We start from the raw sequence: 19998 nt of genomic DNA on the forward strand, positions 1-19998 counted from the left end.
AATCCCAGCACTTTGGGAGACCGAGGCGGGTGAATCACAAGGTCAGGAGATTGAGACCGTCCTGGCTAACACGGTGAAACCCCATCTCTACTAAAAATACCAAAATTAGCCAGGCATGGTGGCGGGCGCCTGTAGTCCCAGCTGCTCCGGAGGCTGAGGCAGGAGAATGGCGTGAACCTGGCAGGTGGAGTGCAGTGAGCCGAGACTGTGCCACTGCACTCCAGCCTGGGCGACAGAGCGAGACTCTGTCTCAAAAAAAAAAAAAAAAGTAAAAGCTTTACAGATAGAGTTCAAGCTCCATTCTGTCCTCCCTGATACCGTTCCCCTTGCTCCCCTCCCCAGGTGATTCCTTTTCTTTTCCTGCCATTCTCCTGCCTTAGCCTCCTGAGGAGCTGGGACTACAAGTGCCTGCCACCACACCCAGCTAATTTCTTTTTGTATTTTTAGCAGAAACGGGGTTTCACCGTGTTAGCCAGGATGGTCTTGATCTCCTGACCTTGTTATCCGCCCGCCTTGGCCTCTCAAAGTGCTGGGATTACAGGTGTGAACCACTGCACTCGGCCACCAGTCGATTTATATCCTATATTTGTTTCCCATCATTCCTATGCATGCTTTTTTTTTTTTTTTTTTGAAATGGAGTCTTGCTCTGTCACTTAGGCTGGAGTGGAATGGCATGATCTCGGCTCACTGCAACCTCCGCCTTCCGGGTTCAAGTGATTCTCCTGCCTCAGCCTCCCGAGTAGCTGGAACTACAGGTGTGCACCACCACGTCTAGCTAATTTTTCTATTTTTAGTAGAGATGGGGTTTCACCGTGTTACCCAGGATGGTCTCGATCTCCTGACCTTGTGATTCACCCGCCTTGGTTTCCCAAAGTGCTGGGATTACAGGCGCATGCCACCATGCCCAGCTAATTTTTTTTGTATCTTTAGTAGAGATGGGGTTTCACCATCTTGGCCAGACTGGTCTTGAACTCCTGACCTCAGGTTATCTGCCCGCTTTGGCCTCCGAAAGTGCTGGGATTACCGGCGTGAGCCACTGCAGCCAGCCCATGCTTTTTATTTTTAATTATTATATTTTATGATGGGTGCAGCACACCAACATGGCACAAGTATACATATGTAGCAAACCTGCACGTTGTGCACATGTACCCTACAACTTGAAGTTTAATAATAATAAATAAATTTTTAAAAAAAAATTATTATATTTTAAAAATTATTTATGTAAAAATAGAGACAGGGTCTCATATCGACCAGGCTGGTCTTGAACTCCTGGACTCAAGCAACCTGCCCGCCTTGGCCTCCCCAAGTGCTAGGATTACAGGAGTGACCCACCACACCCAGCCAGTTCATATGTTTGTATCCATAAATCATAGCATTGTTTTGTATATTTGTATTATTTATTTATTTATTTGAGACAGGGTCTCATTCTGTCTCTCAGGCTGGAATGCAGTAGCACAATCATGGCTCACTGCTGCCTCGCCCTCCTGGGGTCAAGCAATCCTCCCACCTCAGCCTCCTGAATAGTTGAGACCACAGGTGCGCATCACCACGTCTGGCTAATTTTTGTATTTTTTTGTAGAGATGGGATTTCACCATGTTGCCCAGGCTGATCTTTAACTCCTGGGCTCAAGCAATTCGCCCATCTCAGCCTCCCAAAGTGCTGGGATTACAGGCATGAGCCACCATGGTTACTAAAGGGGGTGAACTGTTTAAGTCCCTCTTTTATAAATAAGAGAGAATTCAGTTAATAATTTGTCCAAGGGTAGCTCAGAATGGAACCATAATGTCAAATCTTTGCAAGTTCCTTCTCTGTTCTTCTGTCATACTCTATTCCTTTACTCGGCTCTTGAAACATTCACCTGTCATGATTAGCATTCCCAGTCACCACAAACTCCTGAGAGATAAATTGGCAAAGCCTATTCTGAAGCAGTAATTTTATCCTAAAAGCCACCAAACTCTTTAACATTTCTTCTGACTCCATGGAATGCTTTCTAAATTTATATTCCTGGCAATACGAATGCATAGGTTTTTCAATGCAGGATTTGCCCGCATTTAAAATGTTCTTTGAATATTTCATTGGCTGCGAATCCATTAGACTCTACCATGGAGCCCTGTGTGTTTCTATACATAAGGGCTCTTTCAGGCTGTTAATGCCAAGGGGCAGGTTTTTCTCAAAGAGAAGAACTCGGGCAGCAAGGACAAAGGGCAACAGGCCATGTGCTACCTCAACAAACAGCAGCAGCATTATGCAGTCACAACCTTCCCTTGTCACTAAGCAACAAAAGAATTGACCTCCAGAGATTCTCTTTCCTGAAGACATCCTCCAAAAAGACAAGAGGGAAGTTTGCCTTTTCTGCTCCCTTCTTGGAAAGATGCAAAGTGCGTTAGTAGGCTCCTGGGTAAGAGTGCACTTTATGTTAATCCTGGCCCCGGCCCTCTGATTGTACCCAAAATCTGACTGAGTCATGACAGTGAAGAGGTTTTCATCTGGCATCTAACCTGGAATAGGACCCTGAGCTTCCCACTTCCTCTCCACCATCTTGAGGTCACCCCTGGAGGCTGCCTAGTCTTCCTAACACTTTGCCCCCTTCCATGCATCATGGTCTCCTGCAAGCTAGTGGAAACTCCTAGTCCTCTAGCCACCCCATTTATTCCTAGTTAATTGTTTGAGCCACTCAAACTTTTGGAGTTTGGCTGCTCTCTAGTCTGGAAACATTTTGAGGGCAAATACTGTGTTTTTGTCCATCTGTATTTCCCATGCTCAGCCCCATGCCTGGAAGACAATAAAGGTTCAATAAATACTGTTGAACTAACCTGAATAGAGAGTGAGGGGTTCCTGACAGAGAAGGATAGACAGACAAAGTGATCCATGTCTTTGGATGGAAAGATATGAGGCTTTCTAGTCCTGTTAAATAGCCCATTGTCATGGCCAGAGGGCAGGCTTAGGACGGGCTCTTCTGCTCAGGGTTATAACTGTAGAGGGCCAGACACACCCATCCTCTCCAGGGAGAACTTAGGACAAAGAGGTTGGGCCATAGGAATTCCCAGACATGATCATCCACAGAGTGTCCACGTAATGACATCAGCACAGTACAGCCCCTTTCTTGAACCTCTCATAGTTGCTTATTTCTGTCTCCTGACAGTTCCTCTCTCTGAAATCTTCTCCAGGCCAGGCGTGGTGGCTCATGCCTGTAATCCCAGCACTTTGGGAGGCCAAGGTGGGCAGATCACGAGGTCAGGAGTTCGAGACCAGCCTGGCCAACATGGTGGAACTCTGTCTCTACTAAAAATACAAAAATTAGCCGAGTGTGGTGGTGGGCACCTGTAATCCCAGCTACTCGGGAGGCTGAAGCAGGAGAATTGATTGAACCAGGGAGGCAGAGGTTGCAGCGAACTGAGATCACACCACTGCACTCCAGCCTGGTGACACAGCAAGACTCCGTCTCAAAAAAAAAAAAAAAAAAAAATCAGCCTGGCATGGTAGTGGGCGCCTGTAGTCCCACGTACTTGGGAGGCTGAGGCAAGAGAATGCCTTGAACCTGGGAGTCAGAAGTTGCTGTGAGCTGAGGTTGTGCCACCGTACTCCAGCCTGGGCAACAGAGCAAGGCTCTGTCTCAAAAAAAAAAAAAAAAAAAAAAAAACCTGTGGGGAGAACAACAAAGGGGATTTCTTCTCTGGCTCTTTAGGGAAGGACCACACCCCTGATCAGTGGCCCTGCCCACAACTCTCTCCTCTGAATGAATGGCACTCCTTCCCTACACATGCATAGCCCAAGTGGGTCATTACAGCTGAGTTCAACTGTCCCAATGATGGATGAAGACACTTCTATACTGGCCCATCTCCAGGAGTGTCCTAATTCCTTAGATTCTTTCTATTCTGTCAGGAACTTCCAGAAGGGGCTTCTGGTCTGGCTTTTCTGGAACCCTCAGTTGGGGCCCTGAGGTCTAGGACTCATGATCGAGATTTTAGTGAGTTATCCTCATTCCTGTCTTGTTATAGCACAACAATGGCTTCTATGGGCACTACAGAAGCCAATTCAAGAGTGAAAGTGCTAGAGAATACCGCCTTGCAGCCAAGCCCCAGCCTCCAGCAGTGTTCCTGCAGCGATGTCAGGTACAAGGCAGACCTGAAGGCAGTGGGGGTGACTGGACCAGTTCTTGCCTCTCTCAGAACCCAAGAGCATCATCCCATCCCTTCCATGGCTGTATTGACACCTATCCCTGGGACGAGCTTTACCTTTCTTCTCTGAGATGTCAGATCTTTCCCCTACAGACAGGGTAGAAAAGAGTGAGTGCCAAACTGAACCGTCTTGCTCACTACCCTTTCTAGATGGACAAAGGGTAAGGGCCTAGCTGGGGTGGGTAGCTACAGGCAGACAGCCTCTAGAACCCAGGAAGTAAGCTTTGAGTTTTGCTGACAACTACCTTCACATTCAGATTCCTTAATGCTAAGAAAGCCCATGGTCCATCCCACAGCCAGCTTCACAGTCCAGGGCCTTGGAAATTAGTAGGAGGCCTCCTCTGGTCAGGGAAGTAGTACAGGAGGCAGCTGGGTACAGGCCTACACATTTGGCCAGGGAATACTGGAAAGGAGTGATGGCACAGGTAGCCTGGAGTGGCTATAACAGGCTTCTGGAGAACAGGAAAGGGATACAGGGCCATAGGCCCTTTACTACTTACAGGCCTGGAGACAAGGAAGGGGCACCGTGTATCATAAATCAGGGTCATGGCTGGGCAAGGTGGCTCACGCGTGTAATCCTAGCACTTCGGGAGGCCGAGGCAGGTGGATCACTTGAGGTCAAGAGCTCGAAACCAGTCTGTCCAACATGGTGAAACTCCATCTTTACTAAAAATACAAAAAAAAATAGGCCAGGCACAGTAGCTCACGCCTGTAATCCCAGCACTGGGGTGGATCACCTGAGGTTGATAGTTCAAGACCAGCCTGACCAATATGGAGAAACCCAATCTCTACTAAAAATACAGAATTAGCCTGGCTTGGTGGCACATGCCTGTAATCCCAGCTACTCAGGAGGCTGAGGCAGGAGGCTGGCTTGAACCCAGGAGGTGGAGGTTGCAGTGAGCCAAGATCAGATAGTGCCATTGCATTCCAGCCTGGGCAATAAGAGCAAAACTCCGTCTCAAAAAAAAAAAAAAAAAAAAAAATTAAACCGGGCATGGTGGTGCACACCTGTAATCCCTCCCAGCTACTCAGGAGGCTGAGGTAGAAAGAATTGCTTGAACCCGGGAGGCAGAAGTTGCAATGAACCAAGATGGCACCACCACACTCCAGCCTGGGTGACAGAGTGAGACTCGGTCTGAAAAAATGAAATAAAATAAAAAAATCAGAGTCATAATAGTAAAAAGCATACTCAGCAGAACTCAGAAGGTTATGTTTACAAAGGATTGCTTGTGACAACCTCAGATAAAGGCAGTCCCACAGGCTGGTAGCAACCAAGTAGTTATTACCACTGAGCAAAAGGGACAAGGGGGAGGCATGGCTTCTAGAATCGAGAAGGAGATAAAGGTATGGAAAGGGTCACCCTGACAGGAGCAGTAATCCTAGGTAGAGAGACATAGCCAGGTGGGAAGTGGCCTAGGAGGGAGCCAAGAGAAGAAACACTTCCTCTCTCTTTTCCTCCATCTCCTCCCAGGGCTCCCTGGTGGCCAGAACAAAGGGAGCGTAGTGTTGAGTGCAGTCAGGTCAGCCTCCAGAGCAACAACTGGGTAGAGGAAGGCCCAGAGGGACGTGAAGGGGTGCCTGAAACAGGTACCACCCACTGCACCTTCTTGCTTCCCAGCCTTTTGCCAGGTCCTATTTGATCTGCCATCTGGATTTTCTATGAATTGCTTTCCCGGGCTGAGACTAGGGTCCTGGAGGCTGCTATTTTACGGAAACTGAACTTCCTCAGCATATGCACTTGCAAGGGCTGCCTGCTACAGCCTACCAAGCCAGGCCCAGATGCAGCTCCAGACTGTCCATCCAGGGCCACCTCCCTTTTGAGACTGATGGGATGTGGGAAGTACAGAAAGAGAAGCAACCCAGAGACTTCCTGTTGTATGTTTGTCATTGCCCTCAGTGGCAGCTCTCCTCCCAGAGATTGGAACATCCTATCAATCTGGTAAACTCATTCCTCAGAGGCCGGGCACGGTGGCTCAAGCCTGTAATCCCAGCACTTTGGGAGGCCGAGACGGGCGGATCATGAGGTCAGGAGATCGAGACCATCCTGGCTAACACGATGAAACCCCGTGTCTACTAAAAAAATACAAAAAACTAGCCGGACGAGGTGGCGGGCACCTGTAGTCCCAGCTACTCGGGAGGCTGAGGCAGGAGAATGGCTTAAACCCGGGAGGCAGAGCTTGCAGTGAGCTGAGATCTGGCCACTGCACTCCAGCCTGGGCGACAGAGCAAGACTCTGTCTCAAAAAAAAAAAAAAACAAACTCATTCCTCAGAAACAGACATGTAAGGGACATGTTTTGGCTGCAGATCATTGTAAGGATTTTCTACACAAAAAATTTACTAGCATTAGCAGCAGCCCCAAGTAGCGTAATCTGTGTCTTGGATTCAGGTTATATAAATGTCAAATCTCATGGTTCTTCCTAGGTCTAAAGTTGTTTTAATTAATAGGATTGCTCAGAGAAGTTGCACATTTTCATTTTGCATTGACTGAGAGGTACCAGGTTTCAGCTGGCAGATTCTAGGTATCGTTTTTTTCTTTTTTTTTTTTTTTTGAGACAGAGTCTTACTCTGTCGCCCAGTCTGGAGTGCAGTGGCTCGATCTCTGCTCACTGCAAGCTCTGCCTCCCAGGTTCACACCATTCTCCTGCCTCAGTCTCCCAAGTAGCTGGGACTACAGGTACCCACCACCATGCCTGGCTAATTTTTTTGTATTTTTAGTAGAGACGGGGTTTCACAGTATTAGCCAGGATGGTCTCAATTTCCTGACCTTGTGATCTGCCTACCTCGGCCTCCCAAAGTGCTGGGATTACAGGCAGATTCTAGCTATTGTTTAAAGCCTTTCTAAGATGTAGCATCCACTCTCCTTTGGTTTGTAAAATTTTTGTCCATCACATACAGATGCAAGAAAGTTATTTTTTCTTTTTTTTCATTTTTTCTTCTAAAGCAGATTAATCTCTTTCCAGCCTTCAACTGCCTGATTCTTGGGAAATATAATTCTGGTCCTCTTAGTTCCTCAGGTTGGACAAGAGTTCTGTCTGGTTGGGTGCAGTTTCTTCACCTGCACTGCCATGATTGCTAGGCCCCTGCTGCCATCCCATCCCTCAGTTTACCAAGGAGCCTCCTCTCTTAGTGCAGACTGCCCAGCCTGCACAGGGGCCCTTAGCCCTACCACATGCAAATACTGCCCCTTCCAAGGAAACCCACCTCTCTTCCAAGGCTTCTTAAGATGGAATCCCAATCCTAGCTCTACCTGTTCAGAAACCATGGATTTTACCACCTCGATGGAAAAGGAGCCTTGAATGATTAAGAAACAAAGATGCTAGTGATCATTCTTTGCAGGGCAAGAATACCCAGAATTGCCTGGGTAGAGAGGAAATGATTGTGCTTCTCACCAAGCTCCCAGTTTTGAGAGAACAAAACTCACTGGGCATCAATAAATTATCCTGCCACTATAGGAATAGTGAATTTCCAGTCAGAGGTGCCTCCGACAGGAAAGACATATACATTCTAGGGCTAAGTGCAATTTGGTAGCTGAGGATAGACACGGGAGAAATTTGGGGGTCAATTGAAACTTGCCCCAGACTCCTAGATTTTAATTGAAACTTTCATTGAAATAATTATCAATTCATAAGCAGTTGTAAAAAATAATAGAGATTTCTTCTACACTTTGCCTGGTTACCTTCAATGGTAACATCTTGCAAAGCTATGGTATAATATCACAACCAGGACATTGACATTGATTGATATAATCACTAAGGTTCATTCAAATTTCCCTAGTTTTACTTGTACGTGTGTGTGAGTGTGTGTGTGTGTGTGTGTGTGTGTATTAAGAGCTATAGGCTGGGCACAGTGGCTATAGGCAGGGCGCGGTGGCTCACGCCTGTAATCCCAGCATTTGGGAGGCCGAGGCGGGCGGATCACAAGGTTAGGAGATCAAGACCATCCTGGCTAACATGGTGAAACCCCGTCTCTACTAAAAAATACAAAAAATTAGCCAGGCATGGTGGCGGGCACCTGTAGTCCCAGCTACTAAGGAGGCTGAGGCAGGAGAATGGAGTGAACCCAGGAGGCGGAGCTTGCAGTGAGCCGAGATGGCGACACTGCACTCTAGACTGGACGACAGAGCGAGACTCTATCTCAAAAAAAAAAAAAAAAAAGAGCTATAAAATTTGCCGGGCGTGGTGGCTCACACCTGCAATCCCAGCACTTTGGGATGCCAAGGCGGGCAGATCACCTGAGGTCAGGAGTTCAAGACCACCCTGACCAACATGGAGAAACCCCATTTCTATTAAAAATACAGAATTAGCGGGGGTGGTGGCACAGGCCTGTAATCCCAGCTACTTGGGAGGCTGAGGCAGGAGAATCACTTGAACCCAGGAGGCAGAGGTTGTGGTGAGCCAAGATTGCTCCATTGTACTCCAGCCTGGGCAACAACAGCAAAACTCTGTCTCAAAAAAAAGAAAAAACAAACAAACAAAAAAAAAGAGCTATAAAATTTTAGCTGGGCGCCTAGCACTTTGGGAGGTTTAGGTGGGCGGATCATGAGGCCAGGAGTTTGAGACTGGCCAACATAGTGAAACCCCATCTCTACTAAAAACACAAAAAATTGGCAGGGCATGGTGGCAGGCACCTGTAATCCAAGCTACTTGGGAGGCTGAGGCAGGAGAACAGCTTGAACCCAGGAGGCAGAGGTTGCAGTAGACTGAGATCAAGCCACTGTACTTCAGCCCGGGCAACAATATGACACACTGTCTCGAAAAAAAAAAAGAGCTTTAAAATGTTATCGCCAATGTAGTTTTGTGTATCTAACACCACAGTTGACTGTGGTGGTAGACCAACATCACAAGGGATCCCTGGTGCTGCTCTGTTTTTGTTTTTGTTTTTTTTCAAGTTTCGCTCTTGTTGCCCGGGCTGGAGTGCAATGGTGTGATCTCGGCTCACTGAAACCTCTGCCCCCCAGGTTCAAGCAAATCTCCCGCCTCAGCCTCCCGAGTAGCTGGGATTACAAGTGCCCACCACTGTGTCCAGCTAATTTTTTTGTATTTTTAGTAGAGACAGGGTCTTGCCATATTGCCCTGGTTGGTCTCAATCTCCTGACCTAGGGCGATCTGCCTGCCTCAGCTTCCCAAAGTGTCAGGATTACAGGTGTGAGTCACCCCGCCTGGTCTATGTAATTTTTTTTTTTTTTCTTTAAGACAAGAGTGTTGTTCTGTCACCTAAGCTGGAGTGCAGTGTCATGATCTCGGCTCACTGCAACCTCTGCCTCCTGGGTTCAAGTGATTCTCCTGCCTCAGCCTCCTGAGTAGCTGGGAGTACAGGTATGCACCACCACACCCGGGTAATTTTGTATTTTTAGGAGAGACGGGGTTTTTCCATGTTGGTCAGGCTGGTCTTGAACTCCTGAACTCAGGTGATCCACCTGCCTTGGCCCCACAAAGTTACAGGCGTGAGCCACTGTGCCTGGCCCCCACTTCTTTTTTTTTTTTTTTTTTAAGATAGAGTCTCACTCTTTCACCCAGGCTGGAGTGCAGTGGTGCTACCTTGGCTCACTGCAAGCGCAGCCTCCCGGGTTCACGCCATTCTCCTGCCTCAGCCTCCCGAGTAGCTGGGACTACAGGCACCCGCCACCACGTCTGGCTAATTTTATTTATTTATTTATTTATTTATTTATTTATTTATTTATTTTTTAGTAGACACAGGGTTTCATTGTGTTAGCCAGGATGGTCTCGATCTCCTGACCTCATGATCCACCCGTCTCAGCCTCCCAAAGTTCTGGGATTACAGGCGTGAGCCACCGCGCCCAGCCTCCATTTCTAAATCAATCTCCCATTTCTAAAATTTTGTCACTTAAAAATGTTACAGACAGGGCGCAGTGGCTCACCTCTGTAATCCCAGCACTTTGGGAGGCCAAGGTGGGTGGATCGCTTAAGGCCAGGAGTTCGAGACCAGCCTGGCCAACATAGTGAAACCTTATCTCTACTAAAAATACAAAAAATTAGGCTGGGCGCGGTGGCTCATGCTTGTAATCCCAGCACTTTGGGAGGCCGAGGTGGGCGGATCATGAGGTCAGGAGATCGAGACCATCTTGGCTAACACGGTGAAACCCCATCTCTACTAAAACCACAAAAAAATTAGCTGGGCTTGGTGGCAGGCGCCTGTAGTCCCAGCTACTCGGGAGGCTGAGGCAGGAGAATGGCGTGAACCCAGGAGGCGGAGCTTGCAGTGAGCCGAGATCACGCCACTGCACTCCAGCCTGGGCGACAGAGCGAGACTCCGTCTCAAAAAAAAAAAAAAATTTAGCTGAGCTTGGTGGCTCACGCCTGTAATCACAGCTACTCAGGAAGCTGAGGCAGGAGAATCGCTTGAACTGGGAGGCGGAGGTTGTGGTGTGCCAAGATCACGCCACTGCACTCCAGCCCAAGTGACAGAGCAAGACTCCATCTCAAAAAAAAAAAAATTGCATAGGCCAGTTGCAGTGGGTCATGCCTGTAATCCCAACACTTTGGGAAGCCAAGGCAGCAGACTGCTGGAGGTCAGGAGTTCGAGACCAACCAGGGCAATATGGTGAAACTCTGTCTCTGGTAAAAATACAAAAATTAGTCAGTGTCGTGGCACATGCCTGTCATCCCAGCTACTTGGGAGGCTGAGGCATAAGAAGCTCTTGAACCTGGGAGGTGGAGGTTGTGGCAAGCCAAAATCAAGCCACTGCACTCTAGCCTGGGCGACACAGTGAGACTCCGTCTCAAAAAAATTATTATTTTATTTTATTTTATTTTATTTTTTTGAGACAGAGTCTGTCTTTGTTGCCCAGGCTGGAGTGCAGTGGTGTGATCTCGGCTCACTGCAAGCTCCGCCTCCCGGGTTCATGCCATTCTCCTGCCTCAGCCTCCTGAGTAGCTGGGACTACAGGCGCCCACCACCGCGCCCGGATAGTTTTTTGTATTTTTTAGTAGAGACGGGGTTTCACCGTGTTAGCCAGGATGGTCTCGATCTCTTGACCTCGTGATCCACCCATCTCAGCCTCCCAAAGTGCTGGGATTACAAGCTTGAGCCACCGCACCTGGCAAAAATATAATTAAATTAAATTAAAATGTTATATAAAGCTGGGCACAGTGGCTCATGCCTCTAATCCCAGCACTTTCGGGAGGCCAAGGCAGGAGGATTGCTTGAGCCCAAGAGTTCAAGATCAGCCTGGGCAACATAATGAGAACTCATCTCTAAAAAACAGTTAAACAATTAGTCAGGCATGGTGGCACGCACCTGTGGTACCAGCTACTCGGGAGGCTGAGGTAGAAGGATTGCTTGAGCCCAGGAGGTCAAGGCTGAAGTGAGCCATGATTGTGTCACCAAACTCCAGCCTGGCAACAAAGTGAGACCCTGTCTCAAAAACAGTTGTGTAAATAGAATAATACAATATGCACCCTTTGGAGACTATTTTTGCAGCATAATTTCCTAGAGATTCATCCAAATTAGGCCGGGTGCGGTGGCTCACACTTGTAATCCCAGCACTTTGGGGGGCCGAGGCGGGCAGATCACAAGGTCAGGAGATCGAGACCATCCTGGCTAACATGGTGAAACCCCGTCTCTACTAAAAATACAAAAAAATTAGCCAGGCGTGGTGGCGGGCGCCTGTAGTCCCAGCTACTTAGGTGGCTGAGGCAGGAGAATGGCATGATCCCGGGAGGCGGAGCTTGCAGTGAGCTGAGATAGTGCCACTGCACTCCAGCCAGGGGGACAGAGCAAGACTCCGTCTCAAAAAAAAAAAAAAAGAGATTCATCCAAACTATTGTGTGTATCAATAGTACATTTATTTTCATTACTGAGTAGTATTCCTTGGTACCAACTTACCAGTTTGTTTAATCATTCATCTGTTAAAGGATATCTGACCTGATTCCAGTTTTTGGCTCATACAAGTAAAGCTTTTAAGAATATTTGTGTATAAATTTTTGGTTGAACGTAAGTTTTTGTCTCTCTGGGATAAATGCCCAGGAATACAATTGCTGGGTCACGTAGTAGTTGCATGTTTAGTGTTATTGTTTTGTTTTGTTTTGTTTTGTTTTGAGACAGAGTCTCGCTCTGTCGGCCAGGCTGGAGTACAATGGCACAATCGCAGCTTACTGCAACCTCCGCCTCCCAGGCTCAAGCAGTTCTCCTGTCTCAGCCTCCTGAGTAACTAGGATTACAGGTGTGTGCCACCACGGCTGGCTAATTTTTGTATTTTTAGTAAAGACAGGGTTTCACCATGTTGGCCAGGCTGGTCTTAAACTCCTGACCTCAGGTAATCCACCCACCTCAGCCTACCAAAATGCTGGAATTACAAATATGAGCCACCGAGGCTGGCTGCATGTTTAGTATTTTTGTTGTTGTTGTTGTTGTTTTGTTTGTTTGTTTTTTGAGATGGAGTCTCGCTCTGTAACCCAGGCTGTAGTGCAGTGGCACCATCTTGGCTCACTGCAACCTCCGCCTCCCAGGTTCAAGCAATTCTCCTGCCTCAGCCTCCCAAGTAGCTGGGATTACAGGAGGCTGCCACCACGCCTGGCTAATTTTTTTTTTTTTTTTTTTTTTTTTTTGTATTTTTTAGTGGAGACGGGGTTTCACCATCTTGGCCAGGCTGGTGTTGAACTCCTGACCTCGTGATTCACCTACCTCGGCCTCCCAAAGTGCTGGGATTACAGGCATGAGCCACCACTCCCGGCCACATGTTTAGTTTTTGTCTGTTTGTTTGTTTTTAAGTTTAAGTTATTTATTTAAGCCATCTCCTGCCACAAGCAAAGGGATGGAAGACCAGTATACCAGTCGTCATTTGATACAAGAAGATGAGCTTAAGGTCCCGTATACTTTTTCTGATCCATGTGCAGAGTAATGGTCCAAACCAGTGCTGTGGTCCCTGGTGCCCAGGTAGTGGTCCAGATTCTCTTTATTCATCTTCGTAGCCAGTTGGAAGTGGATTCACCTGAGGGTTATGGAATAGAGTATGGTTACCATCTCCCCAGGGAAACGGCTTGGTCCTGATGCGGAGATGAGGGTAGGCGATGAACTCGGGTCTCTCGTGCTCTCCGTGGTGTGACTTCAGGTACACATTCAGCATGCTGACTGCCACCCCGGGGAGCGCGACGAAGAAGGTGAGGGTCTTCCACATGCGAGCTGATCCCTCTTTGCCACAGGCGCCACTCAACATAGGCCACCCCAGCTGTGGGCCAGACTGACCCAGCAGCCAAGAAACCCAGGACACACCAACTGCCGCCATTTTCGACCTGGACTACTCCACATGTTTAGTTTTTTTTTTTTAATTATTATTTATTTATTTATTTATTTATTTATTTTTTGAGGCAGAGTCTCGCTCTGTCGCCCAGGCTGGAGTGCAGTGGCCGGATCTCAGCTCACTGCAAGCTCCGCCTCCCGGGTTTACACCATTCTCCTGCCTCAGCCTCCCGAGTAGCTGGGACTACAAGCACCCGCCACCTCGCCCGGCTAGTTTTTTTTTTTTTTTTGTATTTTTTAGTAGAGACAGGGTTTCACCGTGTTAGCCAGGATGGTCTCGATCTCCTGACCTCGTGATCCGCCCGTCTCGGCCTCCCAAAGTGCTGGGACTACAGGCTTGAGCCACCGCGCCCGGCCACATGTTTAGTTTTTTTTTTTTTTTTTGAGACGGAGTCTCGCTCTGTCGCCCAGGCTGGAGTGCAGTGGCGCAATCTCAGCTCACTGCAAGCTCCGCCTCCCGGGTTCACGCCATTCTCCTGCCTCAGCCTCCCGAGTAGCTGGGACTACAGGCGCCCGCCACTGCGCCCGGCTAATTTTTTCTATTTTTAGTAGAGACGGGGTTTCACCATGGTCTCGATCTCCTGACCTTGTGATCCGCCCGCCTCGGCCTCCCAAAGTGCTGGGATTACAGGCGTGAGCCACCGCGCCCGGCCCCACATGTTTAGTTTTTAAAAGAAACTGCCAAACTGTTTTCGAGAGTGGCTTTATCATTTTATATTCCCACCAGCAATGCATGAATGATCTGGTTTCTCTGCATTCTCACCAATACCTGGTGTTGTCTCTATTTTCAACTGGAGCCATTCTGATAGATGTGTAGTGATATTTTGTTGTGGTTTTAATTTGCATTTCCCTGATGTTTAATGAAGAATATCTTTTCATGTGTTATTTGTCATCTGTATATCTTCTTTGGTTAGATGTCTTCATGTTTGCCAATTTTCTAATTAGACTGTGATTTTACTGTTGAGTTGAGAGGGTTCCTTATATTTTCTAGTCGTCTGTTGGATATATGGTTTATAAATATTTTCTCCCAGTCTGTAGCTTGGTTTGCAGTGGCACGATCATGGCTCATTGCACTCTTGATCTCTTTTTTTTTTTTTTGAGACAGAGTCTTGCTCTGTCACCCAGGCTGGAGTGCAGTGGCTCAATCTTGGCTCACTGCAAGCTCCACCTCCCAGGTTCACACCATTCTCCTGCCTCAGCCTCCCGAGTAGCTGGGACTACAGGTGCCCGCCACCACGCCCAGCTAATTTTTTCTATTTTTTAGTAGAGACGGGGTTTCACTGTGTTAGCCAGGATGGTAAATCTCCTGACCTCGTGATCCACCCGCCTCAGCCTCCTGAAGTGCTGGGATTACAGGCATGAGCCACTGCACCTGGCTGCACCCTTGACCTCTTAAGCTCACGTGATCCTTCCACTTCAGCCTTATTAGTTGCTGGGACCACAGGTATGCAACACCACGCCTGGTATTTTTTTTATTTTTTGTAGCGACAGTATCTGGGAGCCTTGCCATGCTGCCCGGGCTGGTCTTGAACTCCTGGGCTCAAGCAATCCTTCCTCCTTGGCCTCTCAAAGTCCTGGGATTATGGGTGTGAGCCACTGCACTCGGCCTCAGCTTGCTTTTTTTTTTTTGGAGTCTCTCTCTGTTGCCGAGGCTGGAGTGCAGTGACGAGATTTCAGCTCACTGCAACCTCTGCCACCCAAGTTCAAGCAATTCTCCTGCCTCGGCCTCCCAGGTAGCTGGGATCACAGGCACCCGCCGCCACACCTAGCTAATTTTTGTATTTTTAGTAGAGACGAGGTTTCACCATGCGGCCAGGCTGGTCTCGAACTCTTGGACTCAAGTGATCTACCTGCCTCTGCGCCCAAACTGCTGGGATTATAGGCGTGAGCCATTGTGCCCAGCCTCAGCTTGCATTTTGAGGAATGAAAGCTTCCCACCTTCTTGGAGTTTTCATTCTGCTTGAAGACTACCATCAGACTGTCTAAGGCAGGCGGTTCTAAAAAGGGAACTCTTAAATACACATACAATAAGCTCTACCCTGAAGATTCTGGCTCACGGATCTAGAATGGATATTTTTTTTTTTGAGACAGAGTCTTGCTCTGTCGCCCAGGCTGGAGTGCAGTGGCCGGATCTTGGCTCACTGCAAGCTCCGCCTCCCGGGTTTAGGCCATTCTCCTGCCTCAGCCTCCCGAGTAGTGGGACTACAGGCACCTGCCACCTCGCCCGGCCAGTTTTTTGTATTTTTTTAGTAGAGACGGGGTTTCACCGTGTTAGCCAGGATGGTCTCAATCTCCCGACCTCGTGATCTGCCCGTCTCGGCCTCCCAAAGTGCTGGGATTACAGGCTTGAGTCACCGCGCCCGGCCTAGAATGGATTTTATCTGGGGACCTGCTGTCAGCCATTACCTATACTCCCAAGCCAGCCAAGCCTGACCTCACCAGATCTGGCCACTTCAGGTCTACAGCAGGAGAAACTACAGCAGGAGGGCAGAAGCCAGTCACAAAGGCAAGAAGGTGGTCTTGGGACAGATTCCTGCTGAAGCCTGGAGGCCTAAAAGATGGTCTTTCTCTGCCTGGGAGTGGAGCAAGGCTCTAGCTCCAACTGAGCCAAAGTAAATTCCCTGGGGCCAGGACCTTCTGTCCCTGTTCATTAATTTTTTTTTTTTTTTTCCTGTCGCCCAGGCTGGAGTGCAATGGCACGATCTCGGCTCGCTGCAACCTCTGCCTCCCAGGTTTAAACAACTATCCCACTTCAGTCTCCTCAGTAGCTGCCAGACATCACCACACCCAGCTAATTTTTTTGCGTGTTTTAGTAGAGACGGGGTTTCACCATGTTGGCCAGGTCGATCTTGAACTCTGACCTCAAGTGATCTGCCCGCCTCAGCCTCCCAAAGTGCTGGGATTACAGGCGTAAGCCACCACACCCAGCCTAATTTTTGTATTTTTAGTAGAAACGGGGTTTCAGTATGTTGGCCAGGCTGGTCTCAAACTTCTGACCTCAGGTGATTCACCTGCCTCGGCCTCCCAAAGTGCTGGGATTACAGGTGTGAGCCACCGTGCCCTGCCGGTTTATTGATTTAACAGCAACATTTATTGAGCAGTGCTGGAGTTATAGATATGAGCAAGACAGACTACCTTTGCCCACAAGAAGCTTATGTTCTAATGGCGGGGCATGCGATGTTCTCATCGGTGGGGGGAACATCATATAGAATAATATAGTATGTTAGCAGGTGAAAAATGCATGGTTAGAGCGATGGAACCATTGGCCTAGTGCTCAAGGAAGGAAGAGGGAGGTGTGAGGGAATTATCTGGCCAGGAGAAGGAACAGGTGGTGCAAAGCCCTAAGTGGGAGCACCTGGTATGTCTGAGTAGCAGTGGGGAAATCAGTGTGGCTGGAGGTAACAGAAGGACCAATATCGTGTGGGTCTCACAGACCACTATGATGACTTTGGCTACCACAAATAGGAGGAACTGTTGTGAATTTTCAGCAAATGAGATGTGCTCTCATTTATGTACTAACAGAATTATGCTGGCTGCTAAGTGGACAACAGACGGGAGGGGCAAGTTTGAAAGCAGGGACACCAGGCAGGAAGCTCTTGCAATAATTCAGGCAAGAGGCCAGGTGCGGTGGCTCACGCCTGTAATCCTAGCACTTTGGGAGGCTGAGGCGGGTGGATCACAAGGTCAGGAGATCGAGACCACGGTGAAACCCCGTCTCTACTAAAAATACAAAAAATTAGCCAGGAGCCATGGCAGGCGCCTTAGACCCAGCTACTCGGGAGGCTGAGGTGGGAGAATGGCCTGAACCCAGGAGACGGAGCTTGCAGTGAGCCGAGATCATGCCACTGCACTCCAGCCTGGGCGACAGAGCGAGACTCTGTCTCAAAAAAAAAAAAAAAAAAAAAAAAAAAAAAAAAAAAAATTCAGGCAAGAGAGGAACGTGGCTTGGATCGGGGAAAATAGTGGGCATGCTGAGACGTGGCCTGGTCCTGGGCACATTTTGACCACAGTATCAACAGGATACTAGCACATTCAATGTGGGGTATGACAGAAGAGAATCAAGGGGACTCAAGGTGTTTGACAGGATCTGGCTGCCGTAGTCTGAGCTGGGGGAGGCTGTAGGTGGAGTGTGTCTGGGACGACCCAAAGTTCAGTCATATGTTTGAAGATGCCCAATTGGGCATTTACACGGAGATGTGGAGTAGGCAGTTCTCTACTGAGCCCAGAGTTCAGGAGAAAATTTGAACTGGAGATAGAAATTCCAGTTTTCAGATGGCATTTAGGGCCAAGAGTCTGGATATGTTGATGGGGGAGTAAGTGTGGATGTGGGGGAGGAGAGGACTCAAGTGCTGGGCAATCAGAGTTAAGGCCCAGCTTGAAACTCAGCCACTGCTCCCCTGATGGGAGGATGTCCTGGCAGATGCCTCCTTATTGAGGACCCTCCTCAATAAGGGTTCCACGGTCTTCTGCTTCAGGGAAAGTCCCAGGTTGAGATATCCCAGGACTGAAGTGTTGCTTTAATTAGTCTCTGTCCTCTGTCTGTTGGCAGTTTAGCAGCTTAGGGGCAGTGGCTCCTGGCGACTTCCCTCCATTAGGGACCCTGAGGCAGTGATCCGGGTAAGGGCAGGTAAATAAGCATCATTTTCTCTATTCACTTTCTTTCTCACTATCTTTCAAGGAGCCGGCGCAGCAACACTTCTTCTCCAAGCATGACAACCGTACTTCCTTTGACAAAGTGAGTGCCGAAGAGAGGAAGAATGGCAAGCAGTCCCCCAGCCTAAGTTGAAGTCTGGACAGAGCAGGTGGTAGGGTGGAGGGGATGACACTGAGGGAGGGCTCCTTATGAAGGCAGAGGAGTGGCTATCTTCCCCCACAAACTTTTTCCTCTGGGAAACAGCCTATTCCCCCAAACAGAGACATCTCTATGTTGGTTTCCTCTGCCAGCTTGCCAGACAATGTGCAAGTATCCTGTGGGCCACTAACTTTCTGGGTGCTTCACCTTAGAATGAAAGACATCACTGGGGAGACAGGCCAAGGAGGCCAGGGTACAGGCCAAGACAGCCCGGCCTAGGACAGGCATCACCAAGCAGACTTGGGGTTAGGAGGGGTCCAAGAAGGTGCTTGGTGCCAGGAATATGGGCCAATGGCCCGTACCGTTGAGGAGGGCCCCTACTGCCTGCTGCAGGGAATTGGAAGGCGGAAGGACCTGGAGCGCCTGTGGCAGCGGCACACCTTTCTGCGCTGGGCACCCTGTGAGATAGAGTTGCGCCAGCAAGGGCCCCTGGAATCTTCTTACCAGGCTGATTTCCGACCAGGCCCAGGACTCAGTGGCCTTCCCCAGCGCCTCGTCCACTTTGTGCAGGTCCAGCCTTCCCATGCCAGGACCACCTACCAGCAGAACTTCTGCTACCCATCCTGGGGTGGCCACTGTGGCAGTTACAAGGTAGGGCCCCAGGCGCCAGTCACAGACATACTGCCTGACCTCCCAGTGATCCCAAGACCCAAGCTGCTGCAGCACTACCTTCATGCTGGGGTCTCTGAGTGTCTAAACTGGTCCAGAGCATTAAACAAGGACAGCTGACACAGCAGCCTCTCTGTGCTTGCAGCCCACAATGGGATGCAGCCCAAGAGGCTGAAAGATAGTAATGGGCTGCCGGGTCCTGTGCCTGTCTTCCATGGCACTTGTGCCCATGGTGTCTGTGTGCTGGGCATGGGAGGTGCTGCTCTGGGATCCCTGCCACTAAGTGAGAAAGGGGAGGCTAAGAGTCCAGGAGGGTTGTCATAGCCACAGCAGGTGGGTTCCAGGGTCCCAAGTACTACTCTGTTCTTGCAGCAAACCCAGCTGTAGAGAGGAAGATTAGAGGGCAGTCCCCAGCCTAAGTTGAAGTCAGGACAGAGCAGGTGGTAGGGTGGAGGGGGTGACACTGAGGGAGGGCTCCTTATGAAGGCAGCAGAGTGACTATCTTCCCCACAACCTTTCTTCTGGGAAACAGCCTATTCCCCCAAACAGAGATGTCTCTGTGTTGGTCTCCTCTGCCAGCTTGCCAGACAATGTGCAAATATCCTGTGGGCTGCTGACTTTCTAGGTGCTTTACCCTAGAATGAAAGGCATCACTGGGGAAGCAGGCCAAGCATTCAGTGTAGCTATGGGGAAAGCAGACCCCAGAGAACTGTACTAGCAGGCAACAAAGGCTGGAAGAAGGAAGAGTTAGCAGCTTTCTCAGGAGGCAGCTGCCTTTGAGGGGTTTGTTGGATGGCCACACAGTCCTGTCCAAGAGATGGCTGCCCCACAGCTGAGGCAGGAGGAGACTGCCCTAGGCCACAAAACCCACTGAACCACCCCTCCCTGTGGGGGTGAGCAGAGACCCTAAGGAGACACTCTGTAACTTGGATCTGGAGGTCTTCCTAACCCTGTGGTATTTTGTTGTTGTTTTCTGAGCACTTCTCTGGTCATCCTATCCCGCCATCCTTTGGTGACATGTGACAGCCCTTCCTTACTGTCCTAGTGCTCTCTAATCCCCATGACAGTAAGGAGGTGCTGTCATCACATGTTGCCAAAG

General features: G+C 49.0%; 1 protein-coding gene and 1 pseudogene across 1 annotated transcript; one reads left to right on the forward strand and one right to left on the reverse strand.

Annotated features, from left to right (window-relative positions):
- Positions 1 to 2285: 2285 nt before the first annotated feature.
- Positions 2286 to 19021, forward strand: CIMIP7 (ciliary microtubule inner protein 7). Its single transcript, XM_073010191.1, has 4 exons — positions 2286 to 2399; positions 4000 to 4113; positions 18117 to 18173; positions 18603 to 19021. The coding sequence occupies exons 1-4, from the start codon at positions 2373 to 2375 to the stop codon at positions 19017 to 19019; spliced, it is 615 nt and encodes a 204-aa protein (XP_072866292.1). The 5' UTR covers positions 2286 to 2372; the 3' UTR covers positions 19020 to 19021.
- Positions 12770 to 13424, reverse strand: LOC119625898 (cytochrome c oxidase subunit 6A1, mitochondrial pseudogene; annotated as a pseudogene).
- Positions 19022 to 19998: the final 977 nt, after the last annotated feature.

The sequence above is a fragment of the Chlorocebus sabaeus genome, chromosome 22, assembly GCF_047675955.1.
Source record: "Chlorocebus sabaeus isolate Y175 chromosome 22, mChlSab1.0.hap1, whole genome shotgun sequence".
Lineage (NCBI taxonomy): Eukaryota > Metazoa > Chordata > Mammalia > Primates > Cercopithecidae > Chlorocebus > Chlorocebus sabaeus.